This window comes from Bos taurus, chromosome 10 (assembly GCF_002263795.3).
Source record: "Bos taurus isolate L1 Dominette 01449 registration number 42190680 breed Hereford chromosome 10, ARS-UCD2.0, whole genome shotgun sequence".
NCBI lineage: Eukaryota > Metazoa > Chordata > Mammalia > Artiodactyla > Bovidae > Bos > Bos taurus.
The window spans coordinates 76,322,016-76,334,306 of NC_037337.1; the positions used below are offsets into that span (position 1 = coordinate 76,322,016).

At 42.3% G+C, this 12,291-nt stretch overlaps 1 protein-coding gene across 20 annotated transcripts in view; it reads left to right on the forward strand.

Annotated features, from left to right (window-relative positions):
* SYNE2 (spectrin repeat containing nuclear envelope protein 2) overlaps positions 1 to 12,291 on the forward strand; it is a 323,751-nt gene that overhangs the window by 258,877 nt on the left and 52,583 nt on the right. For all 20 annotated transcript variants that reach the window (XM_059890586.1, XM_024997770.2, XM_010809508.4 and 17 more), the window contains 7 exons: positions 1,296 to 1,500; positions 2,794 to 2,973; positions 3,627 to 3,755; positions 5,678 to 5,832; positions 5,941 to 6,085; positions 8,381 to 8,475; positions 9,686 to 9,920. In XM_059890586.1, coding sequence (XP_059746569.1) covers positions 1,296 to 1,500; positions 2,794 to 2,973; positions 3,627 to 3,755; positions 5,678 to 5,832; positions 5,941 to 6,085; positions 8,381 to 8,475; positions 9,686 to 9,920 — 1,144 coding nt within the window. The remainder of the gene's footprint in view (positions 1 to 1,295; positions 1,501 to 2,793; positions 2,974 to 3,626; positions 3,756 to 5,677; positions 5,833 to 5,940; positions 6,086 to 8,380; positions 8,476 to 9,685; positions 9,921 to 12,291) is intronic.

Here is a 12,291-nt window from a genome sequence, read left to right on the forward strand (position 1 = left end):
GATAGTACATCTGAGATCCAAAAAATTTCATACAACCAATGAATGTGCCAGCCCCACAAAATTAGCTAATTTTCATGGATGCAAAAATACTTTTATTATTTGCCATTGTTCATAATTTGGAGAAAGAAATAGCAACCAGTATTCTTGCCTAGAGAATCCCATGGACAGAGGAGCCTGTTAGGCTGCTGTCCTTAGGGTCGCACAGAATCTGACACGACTGAAGCAACTTAGCATGCATGCATGCATTGAAGAAGGAAATGGCAACGCACTCCAGAGTTCTTGCCTGGAGAATCCCAGGGACAGAGGAGCCTGGTGGGCTGCCATCTATGGGGTCGCACAGAGTCGGACATGACTGCAATGACTTAGCAGCAGCAGCATCATAATTTGATGATATTTACTCTAAAAGTGAGATATCTAACTAGGTTTCATCAACAGCTCTAGTATGTTCACCTGGAATCCAAAGGTGATTTTATTTTTTAGCCTGGTCCTCATGGAGACCAGCTATGTAAATCTGGGGCCTGAGTACTCCACTGCTGCCTGCCTCCTAGACAGCACACTAGCATCCTTTGAAGGGCACACCTGGGGACAATTTTCTCATATGATTAAGATCAGGTTGCACCAAGTAAGTAACTTTCTGCTGCAAATCAGCCTAAGTAGTAAGAGACTATACAGGAATTAACATTCCTCTAAAGAATAAAATATTATCAAGTACCAGGTAATATCTGCATTTTTTCCTCAATTCACAAAGAAATTAGTCCTATAACAAAGCATATGTCTACAAAACAGTAAAACGTTAGAAAATGTAGAACATAGTAGAAAATAAGCACCCTTTGCTGAGAAGTAGAAAAGTATATATTTATTTCTACTTTTATATAAGGAACCTATTGCTTTTGTAATTAGAAAATAAATTTGACATAAATACATTTTAAATAAGGCCTGTCTAAAGACCTGCTTTATGAAACAGGAGCCCTTCCCATGTGGAGACATTTTCATCAGGTAAACAGTTTGGTACTTTTCCTCACCTTTGCCTAAAAGATGTTCATAATACAATAGATATTTCCTGCCAGTCACAAATTTTGCAGATTTTGTTGAGAATTATAAAGTCAATGAAGTATCCTAACTTGGAATTCTGTTGGAATTCTGTTTATATACTGATGATATCATTCATTTTGAAAAGGTATTGAACAGTGTCTTGTTAATTCATCTGCTGTTAGCTTAACGGATAGAGTATGCATTTGCTTTTTCTGTAAAGGAAGAGATGGATGGGGGTCCTGTTTCTTATTTTGCCCTGACAGGTGGACTCAGGTAAACCAAGACATCGCAGACCAGTTGCAGAGGGCCCAGAGCCTGCTACAGCTCTGGCAGGCATGCAGCAGTGCTCACGCTGAAGCCGCAGCAAGGCTGGAGCCGCAGGAGACAAAGTGGCAGCAGCTCGCAAACATCAACACATCTGGGAACAACCTGGCAGAGGTCCTGCCCCCGGCCCTGCAGGGTGCAAAGGTAGGCGTTACGCCTGCTGGGAAAACCAAGCGCAAGACAGCCTGATGGACAGGGCCGTGACCCCGGGAGTAGCCAGACCACAGGGAGGGAGAAGTGGGTCAGGGAAGCAGCAGACCACGGAGGACACAGGCAAGGCAGGGACGTGTGGGGTTGGGAGAGCCAGGCAGGGGCTCACAGGTGAGGGTCGGGCAGCTGCTAGCTGAGTCAAGGGCACCTGACCACCTCCTTCCAAGTCTCCTCTTTCACTCTAGCAGGTAACTCTCTAAGGCAGAAGCCTTGTACAAAGTCTCCAATTAAAGCAGAATGTGGGCATCTAAGAAGTAGATGTGGAATCTCTTGATTTAGAAAGAATTATAGATTTGCCCCTGTGTTAATAAGGCTTTTCTGTGGAAATAATGATTTTTAGACTAATATTTAAGAGTTATATACTTTTCTCTGTGGTTTTATTCTATTATGTTAATGATTGGCTATAAAGTAAATACTTTCTAATGTTAGATTAGGTGACCAGATACATTTTGTATCTTTTGATACTATAGGTCAAGTAAAGAAATATCAATTAGAGACAAGAATTCAACAGATATGAATCATATTTCTGATCAACTTCTACCTAATCTGTTGTTTAAAAAAAAAAAAACCCAGAAATTCACATAGATGCAATATTTCCAAAATCAGTTCTAAAATTGGCTTGGTCAGTGAGATTCCACTCTCCCTACATATGAATCCATTTATGTTACATTTATGTTACAAAGTCTCAGACAGAGAAAAGGGTTGGATTGATCCTTTAAATGCCTTAAAGCAGATCCCTAAAGTGTTCGAGGATTAGAAATAGAACTCATAAGACTCTACCAAAGTCATCTCCAGTTTCTATGATCTAGAAGCCCCAGCTTTATTTATCTGTGGTCACTTTTAGCTCTGAACTGACAAATTTGAAACTAGCACCAGTGATGTGCATCACATAAAGAAGCATTAGCTTTGTTGGCTCTTTAAAATAAACAGTAGGGCCTTCCCTGGTGGTCCACTGTGTAAGACTGCACTCCCAAAGCAGGGGTCCCAGGTTCGATCCCTGTTCAGGGAACTAGATCCCACATGGCGTGACTAAAGATCCTACATGCCACAGCTGAGACCTGGTGCAGCCAAATAATAAACAAAATAAACAGTTTAAAAAAAAAAGCCACACCCACAATTTCAGGGGAGAAATTCTTCTAGATGTTGGTGGAGTGGCATGAGGTGGGCCTTTCCCATTTGTTCTGGGAAAGGAAGAGGAATGTTTTACAATCACTTTTTCTCCTCCAGGAGCTGCAGTGTGAGGTGCAGAAGACAAAAGAGGCCTTTCTCCAAAATTCCACTCTCCTTGATCGACTCCCACAACCTGCAGAGCCCAACACCCATGTGCTCCTGTCTAGTCAAATGCACTCCCTTCAGAGAGCTTCCTACCTGGAAAAGATGCTGCTTGTGAAAACAAATGAATTTGAGGTTCTTCTTACTTTTTCCATTCAAGTTATAGTCTTGGACACTTGCACAGTTCCTAGTATCTTGTGAAGTGATAGTAATCAGTGCTTTGTGGGCTGCATGTTAGGGAAACAACAGAATAAAGATGCCCTAAACATATCTACCATTTGACACGATTCTGCAGTCATGTGATTCTTCAGTCACATTTCTTCTTTATTGAACTTGTTAAAGTGATATATTTTATATACTGTTCAGATCACACAGTATTTGAATCTTCAGGTGGGGTAATTGAGTCCCCCCAAAAAGAATGGCTGCTTAAAGCATGGCCATTTGTGGTATATTTTATTCTCTTTTTGAAAGCCTTTAGTTCATGAACTCTCAAAAAGATGAACAGAAGGCCATGGAGCTCCAGTATCACACAGCGGGGAAAACACTTAACTAGCAGGACTCTTCTATATGCCCCTGTCAAGCAGGTGGTCTGTTCACCCCTGTGAAGGCTTAGTACTTTACCAAAGGCACAAAGTAAATATCAGAGATGTTCTGGATATTCAAGATAATGAGCTGATAATGAACTCCTGAGGGCTGGAAACAACGTGAACTTTTATCACAAGGCTCTGCTTGCTTCTGTTGTAGATGCACATGAAAATTGTTTCTGATGAAAACTTCTCTTGTTCTAGTTTGTTCTATCACAATTCAAGGATTTTGGGGACCGGTTGGAATCTTTAAAAGGTCTCATTACACATGAAGAAGAGAATTTGGATAAACTCTACCGGCAAGAAAAAGAAGGAAATCCTGACTTATTCCTGGTATTGCCAATGTTTGTTATTTCTAGGGGCTCAGGCTCACCATAGGATAAAAAATAAGTGACTCACTGTCATATGATAGAATCCGTGTGCATCCTAACCCTTGAACCACGGTTACTGATCTGTCTTCATTCTCGTCCTATTTTCCCTAGTGTCTACAGAAGTATGACAACACAGAGATCTGTTTTTTTTTTTCACTTTAAATATATAATTCATTTGTCAATTATTTCCCTTTTTAATTTGTAAATTTATAATATCATTTTTAAAGATTACTTTCCATGTACAGTTTTTACAAATATTGGCTATATTGTACATATGTACAATATATCCTAGAGTATATATATCCATGTTGTACAATATATCCTAGTCTGTCTTAAACCCAATAGTTGTACCTCCCCCACCTCTGCTCCTCTATTGCCCTTGGCCCTGCCACTGGTAACGTCTGGTTTGTTCTCTTTATCTGTGAGTCTACTTCTTTTTTGTTATATTCACTAGTCTGTGGTGCTTTTTAGATTCCATCCATAAGTGATTTCATACAGTATTTATCTTTCTCTGACTTACTTCACTTAGCATAATGCCCTTCAGATTCATCCATCTTGTTGCACATGGCAAACGTTTGTTCTTTTTTTATGGCTAAGTAGTATTCCATTATATATGTACCATATCTTCTTTGTCCATTCATCTGTTGGTGGACACTTAGGTTGCTTCTGTATCTTGGCAATTGTAAATAATGCTGCTATGAACATTGGGTTGCACATATCTTTTTGAATTAGGTTTTGGAGGTGTTGGTTTTTTTTTTGGGGGGGGCTATATACCCAGGAATGGAAATGCTGGGTCATGAGATTTATTTTAGTAATATGCCTCAATAATTTAAGTAGACTTTTAAATCCTAAAGTCTTTACTAGTTAGTTTCAGTGAACTAGAATAATCTAGCAATTGGATGTTGTGATTAATTGAATTTTTCTGGTTAGTGGAAGATCAAAAAGTAAAATACCCTATTAAATTAATGGTATTTTTTTCCTTCTTTATTACCTTAATAAGTTGAGTATAGTTAACATAGATGAATGAAGAATTAATGAATTCTGGATCTTTATCCTAAGGACCAATATTCATAAATTAAGAGTCAGCAAACTATGGCATAAGGTCTTAATGCAGCCCCCACTTGGTTTTGTAAATAATGTAGCCATGGCCTTCCACTGTTTATGTACTGTCTGTGGGAGTTTTCATGCTGAATGTTTGCCACAGAGATCATATGGCTAAGAAAAGGCTAAAATATTCATGATCTAGCCCTTAACAGAAAAAGTTTGCTGACCCTGACCTAGACTTTTAGAGCAGAGTTCTGTAGTGAGAACATGGATATTGTGAAGGATGTTTGCTGAATACATTGTTGACCTAGATGCTGTCCCTAGAATATTGTTTTAAAAATAAAATTTTGGTGAGTTTGCTTTCCTGTGATATCACCATAATCTGGATGTTTAAGTACCATGCTTTGCTAGGGTTATTTCAGGGATTGAATTTTCATTTACTTAATAAATAAACTGCATGATCTGTTGAAAGTCAAATTGTTGGCAGACTAAATGGGACTTGAAGGTCCAGTGTGGATCCTTTAAAAAAAAAAAAAAGGAAGCTTATTTCCACCCTCTTCAAAGACAGGAATCCGAGATCACTGTCTGTTTCCTGGGCTGTTTTGATTCTGGCCATGTGTGCAGCTTATTCTAGAAAAGTCACAGAATTGACAGGCCTAGGTTCAGGTCCAATTCTGACACTAACTAGCTGTGTGACTTTGGGCAAGTCATTTACCTCTTTAAGCTCCGGCTTTCCCTCATCTTTGAGATAAGAAAGGCCTATAGGATTTCTGAGGCTTTTTCACCATATGCGTATCTTAGTGGCATCCAAAAGTCTGGAATTTAATTTCTTTTTCATAGAATCATGTGCTGGCACTGACGGCCCAGTCACCTGATATCGAGCATTTGAACGAAGTGAGCCTCAAGCTCCCACTTAGTGACGTAGCTATGAAGACATTACAAAACGTGAACCGGCAGTGGATCCGGGCCACGGCGACGGCGCTGGAACGCTGCAGGTCAGAACAGCCCAGCTCTCGCCTTCTGCTTCACTTGTGGTAAAATTGATGGTTGAGCGCAGTAATGTCATTGTTACGTGGGTCTGTTCTGTTTTTAAACCTTTGTAGTGAGCTTCAAGGAATTGGATTGAATGAAAAGTTTCTTCATTGCTATGAAAAGTGGGTCCAGCTTTTGCAGAAGATAGAAGAGACACTCAAGGCAAACATGGCTGACAGCCTTCCTGCTCTTCTAGAACAGCAGAAGACGTATGAGGTAAACAAACCCATGCTCTGCCCTCTGCCCCCTCTCCCTGGGGCAGCACTCATGGGATGAGAGGTTTAAGTAAAAGTATGCATAATACCTGTCAATCTTCAATCCCTAAACACAGAGTGTATGTCTTTAAGCAAATTCAGTTGTCGGTTGATCATTTGCAAAACTCTCACACATTTCATAAATTTCCAAATATTGTTTTGCTACTCTGTTTTATTAATGACTAAACTCCTCCTAGCCAGGCTTCAGCAATACATGAACCATGAACTTCCAGATGTTCAAGCTGGTTTTAGAAAAGGCAGAGGAACCAGAGATTAAATTTCCAACATCCATTGGATCATAGAAAAAGCAAGAGAGTTCCAGAAAAACATCTATTTCTGCTTTATTGACTATGCCAAAGCCTTTGACTGTGTGGATCACAATAAACTGTGGAAAATTCTGAAAGAGATGGGAATACCAGACCACCTGATCAGCCTCTTGAGAAATCTGTATGCAAATCAGGAAGCAACAGTTAGAACTAGACATGGAACAACAGACTGGTTCCAAATAGGAAAAGGAGTACATCAAGGCTGTATATTGCCACCCTGCTTATTTAACTTATATGCAGAGTATATCATGAGAAACGCTGGGCTGGATGAAGCACAAGCTGGAATCAAGATTGCCGGCAGAAATATCAATAACCTCAGATATGCAGATGACACCACCCTTATGGCAGAAAGTGAAGAAGAACTAAAGTGCCTTTTGATGAAAGTGAAAGAGGAGAGTGAAAAAGTTGGCTTAAAGCTCAACATTCAGAAAACGAAGATCATGGCATCTGGTCCTATCACTTCATGGCAAATAGATGGGGAAACAGTGGAAACAGTGTCAGACTTTATTTTTCTGGGCTCCAGAATCACTGCAGATGATGACTGCAGCCATGAAATTAAAAGACGCTTACTCCTTGGAAGGAAAGTTATGACCAACCTAGATAGCATATTCAAAAGCAGAGACATTACTTTGCCAACAAAGGTCCATCTAGTCAAGGCTATGGTTTTTCCAGTGGTCATGTATGGATGTAAGAGTTGGACTATAAAGAAAGCTGAGTGCAGAAGAATTGATGGTTTTGAACTGTGGTGTTGGAGAAGACTCTTGAGCATCCCTTGGACTGCAAGGAGATCCAAACAGTCCATCCTAAAGGAGATCAGTCCTGGGTGTTCATTGGAAGGACTGATGTTGAGGCTGAAACTCCAATACTTTGGCCACCTGATGCAAAGAGCCAACTCATTGGAAAAGACCCCAATGCTGGGAAAGATTGAGGGCAGGAGGAGAAGGGGATGACAGAGGATAAGACGGTTGGATGGCATCACCGACTCAATGGACATGGGTTTGGGTGAACTCTGGGAGTTGGTGATGGACAGGGAGGCCTGGCGTGCTGCGATTCATGGGGTGGCAAAGAGTCAGACATGACTGAGTAACTGAGCTGAACTGAACTGAAGCTCCTAGATTTTTCTGCAGTAGATGGAACTTCTGGCATAGCATTGGTTTCTTAGAATGTGAACATGGTGCCACTTCACCAAAAGCGTGTAAAAGTACTTCAGCTTCTCTTCGTATTTTCACTGAGCAGTTCTATAAAGTATTGAGGCACCTGGTATAATTATAATTGTAACATAAATAATTTTACAAAGGAGTTTCTTCATACTTTCACTGATGTATGTTTGAAAATCCTTCCACAGGCAGATCCTGCATTTCCAAACTACGTATGATTAGTTCACTGTAACTTTTTAAAGTAGCTGATTTCAGTCTGCATTGTTACATTAAGGTCATCCACTGAAAATGAAATCTGAAAATGAAAACTTTGAGTTAGTTCCTGAACAGTTTAGTTTCTTCCTCTTCAAATGGATCTAATAGTATTTACTTGGGTCCTAAGCTGAAGAAGAAGTGAGACAATGCTAGTTTTACTGAGTGCCTCTCAATTGAAGGAAATGGCAACCCACTCCAATATTCATGCCTGGAGAATCCCATGGACAGAGGGGCCTGGCAGGCTACAGTCCATGGGGTTTCAGAGAGTCGGGCACGACTGAACAACTGAACAACAACAACAACTCAAATTGAAAATGCACAATAAATGGGTCTTAGATGTAGTTATTATTAGACCTGTTTGCTTCTAAGATTGTATTCATAAGTGTGATGATTAAGCATTTTTTGCAGTTAGGCTCAAATCATTTGAAAATAAATTATCTCACATATCCTCCATAGACTTTATTAGGAAATTCATGAGAACAGTTTTCACTAATATTTTACATTTTGATTCACATACAGATGTTAGAAGCCGAAGTTTCTATAAACCAGACAATTGCTGATTCTTATGTCACCCAGTGCTTACAACTCCTGGACACAGCAGAAATAGAGAAGAGGTAAGCTCTCCAGGACTCATGATGGCTGTGAGAATGTGGAAGGCAATGCGAGTGGACGAGCCTTCCACCACATGAATCTTAACATCAGTGCCTGGGCTATGCGATTGATAGAGTGCTATGGGGCCAGTCTTCTGGCTGTATATTAGGATAAAGCCTTGCTTCGTGGCCATAAAAACATCAGGACCCCTTTTCCCTGTGGTAGAAGGGTGGGCTTAGCAGATCAGATGAGTTGCAAACACGTGTCTGCCAAGTCCAGTTAACTAATTTTTTTATTCCAAAGGGTTCTTTTATAGTGTGTTTTCCTCTCTACCTTCAGCCTCATGATATTTTGCTATTTAAAAAATAAATTTCAAAGGACTGCTGTTCCCAGCAGGTGGCTGTGTCACAATTGTGAAAGAAGAGACTTCTCTCTCTGCCGTGAACATGGGGTTGGGGTCTCTGGGCAGTTCCAGTCGGGCTGAGCGGAGCCCCTCAGCCAGCCTGGTGGCACCAGCTGCACATGCTCACACAGCTGGTACATCTGCCAGCAGCCGCCCGAGTGGGCCTGGCCTCCTAAACGACTTCTCCATACATCTCCATAGGCATTCATTTCCTCCCCGTCATTACCCATGTGCTTCTGAATCTTCTTTCGGCATAACTAAGAAATACAAACCCCATTTCTTCCTACCTCTGAAGTAATAAATTCAAGCCAGTTTCAAGATGATTAACTACTTTTGATTTGATTAGCATGATTTTTCCCATAATAAATAAAAGGTCCTATTTCTCACATGAAGGGTGTTGTTTATCTGGGAAAGAAATAGTTGAGTAGTTGCAGAAAGCATGTTCTTTATTGCTGCAGTTGTGTAGTGTACAATCCTCAAGTAATCAATAACATTACAAGGGACCTACCTATTCATCCGTTTGCCATTGACGCCATGCTTAGTGTTCCGTAAAGCACTTGGCATAATCTGTGTCAAAACAGCTTGTTCGAGGTCATGCGTGTCAGCAAACTACCAGGCCATGTGCAGTTCTCTTCTGCTCAACACCTTTCACCATCCCACACACTGCCCCCTCCAGCCCCACATTCCCCATCATGTTTAAGTTGGATGGGGCTGAGATCTATAATAGTCTTTCTAATTAAAAATGGAAAATCTGCGTTCCCATTACACATTGCTAGTTATTTTTTCTACACATCAATGTCAGAATTCTCTAACCATCTATTTTCCCCAAGACCGGAATTTGTTTGGAAGTTCACGAGGCTCAAGGGGCAGTGGCAGAGCGCGGCCCAGGGTGTTCGCCAGAGGAAGAGCGACATCGATGAGCTGGTGAGGCAGTGGCGGTCCTTCACCACCTCCGAGGGGGACCTGCTCCGCTTCCTCGCCGACACCAGCCACCTGCTGTCCGCAGTGAAGAGCCAGGACTGCCACAGCCTCCACCAAACGAGAAGCCTGATCCATGAGCTGAAGGTAGTGTGAGCCCAGCAGCAGTGTGGGAACCACAGGGTGCCTTTATTTGGAAGATATTTGTTCGCTTCAGGTTTTGTGTTTTCTCTGATGCTCAAGTGTGCTCTCTGCAGGGGGGAGGCCAGTTGGTCATGGGGACCTTACTCAGCCGTGTCCTCAGCCTTGTGGGGTCAGAGACCCAATCTTATCCGTTCGTCCAGAAATAGTGAGGCTCTCCTGGGCTGTGGGCACAGAGGTGGACTCGGATGAGGAGGGGAGTGCAGAAGTTTGGGGTGACAGACCTTTACAGCCTTGTGCTTCAGTCATGTCCAACTCTTTGCAACCCTCTGGACTGTAGCCCACCAGGCTCCTCTGTCCGTGGAATTCTCCAGGCAAGAATACTGGAATGTGTTGCCATTCCCTTCTCCAGGGGATCTTCCTGACCCAGGGATTGAACCTGCATCTCCTGTATCTCCTGCATTGCAAGCAGACTCTTTACCATTGAGCCAGTGGGGAAGCATGACAGACCTTTAAGACACTGACAAATATATAAATGATTACCACAGTAGTAGTTTACAACAGGACTCCTGCTTACTCTTTTTTATAAAAACAATATTTATTTATTTGGCTACACCAGGTCTTAGTTGTGGTACTCGGGATCTTTAGTTGCAGCCTGTGAATTCTTAGTTGCAATAGGTAAGGTCTAGTTCCCTGACCAGGGATCAAACCCAGGCCCCCTGTATTGGGAGTGCAGAGTCTTAGCCACAGACCACCTGGGAAGTCCCAGATTCTTGCTTACTCTTGAAGGGCAAATTCATGTAGACAACAATGTTTCCAATACAAAAGTTGCTTGATGAACATAGAACTTAGAACACTTAGTTGGCAATTCCCAGGGCATGTTCCATTGAGTTATCGAACCATGCGTCACATTAGAGGGACAGTTAAACAAACCAGCACTCCTCAGAAGTCCTGTGCTTGCCTCATTTGTTTATCTAGGTGTCAAATATTAATTGAGTACCTGCTCTGTGCTGGTCACTGTTCTAAATGCTAGTTATATTGTGTGGACTAATAGAAGACCTCTGCTCTCCTGTGGCGATCAGACAAATCAATAAACTAGAAAATACTAGTTTGTCTGATTGGTGGGGGAAATCGGACAAATTAAAAAATAAACTATCGGACTACAACATGGCATATGTGGGTCATTAAAATAGGGCCGATGATGGAGAGACTAAGTGGCTGCTTTAGATTGGGTAATCTCTGGGGAGGTGACATTTAAACTGGAACCTGAGTGATAAGAAGGAGCCAGCTGTGCAAAGAGTAGAGGGTTGGAGGCGGGGAGCAATTCAGACAGAGGGAACAACTTTCCTGAGTCCCTAAGATGGCAACAATCTTAGCAAAAAAGAGGAAGAAAGAAGGCTCATACGATGGGTGTAGCCAGTAGACAGCAGTGATAGAAAATGGACTTGAGAGGTAGTCATGGAGGAGCATTTTGGAGAGAGGCGTGACAGCTGCATAACAGTCTGGGTGTAATAGGAAGCTGTTGAAACTGGAAAAGGAGGCCACATGATATGATTCGTGTTTTTAAAGGTCCTCTGGCTGCTCTGAGGGAGATGGTTTGGGGGTGGGGGTGGGGTCACAGAAGCAGGAATCCCCGCGTATTACCTCTATTTATTGCTGCATCACAACGAAGAGTTCTTACTCTCTTACACCGTTCTGGAGGTTGTCAGGGCTGTTAGACGGCTCTCAGCAGGAGTATCTCAGGCAGTTTGAGTCAGATGGCAGCTGAAGCTGGACTCATCTGAAGGCTCCCTCACTTTCATGTCTAGTACTTCAGCTCTGGTGTTGAGAAAAATCCCCTGGACTGCAAGGAGATCCAATCAGTCCATCCTAAAGGAGATCAGTCCTGAGCGTTCACTGGAAGGACTGATGTTGAAGCTGAAACTCCAATACTTTGGCCACCTGATGTGAAGATCTGACTTATTGGAAAAGACCCTGATGCTGGGAAAGATTGAGGGCAGGAGGAGAAGGGGACGACAGAGGATTAGATGGTTGGATGGCATCACCAACTCAATGCACATGAGTTTGGGTAGGCTCCAGCAGTTGGTGATGGACAGGGAGGCCTGACATGCTACAGTTCATGGGGTTGCAAAGAGTCGAACACGACTGAGCAACTGAACTGAACTTCAGCTCAGACAGCCAGGATGTGGAGCAGCTGGGGCTCCTTGGGCTTCATTACCTGCAGACTCTACACGTGACAGCTTCCAGTAGCCGGACTCCCTACATCCGGCTCATGGCTTCAAAGGTGCATGTCCCATGGAAAGGAGAGCCAGGGAGAAGCTACACCACCTTTTTAGACCCTGCCTTGGACATCAGCCACTTCTGCCATCCTCTGTTA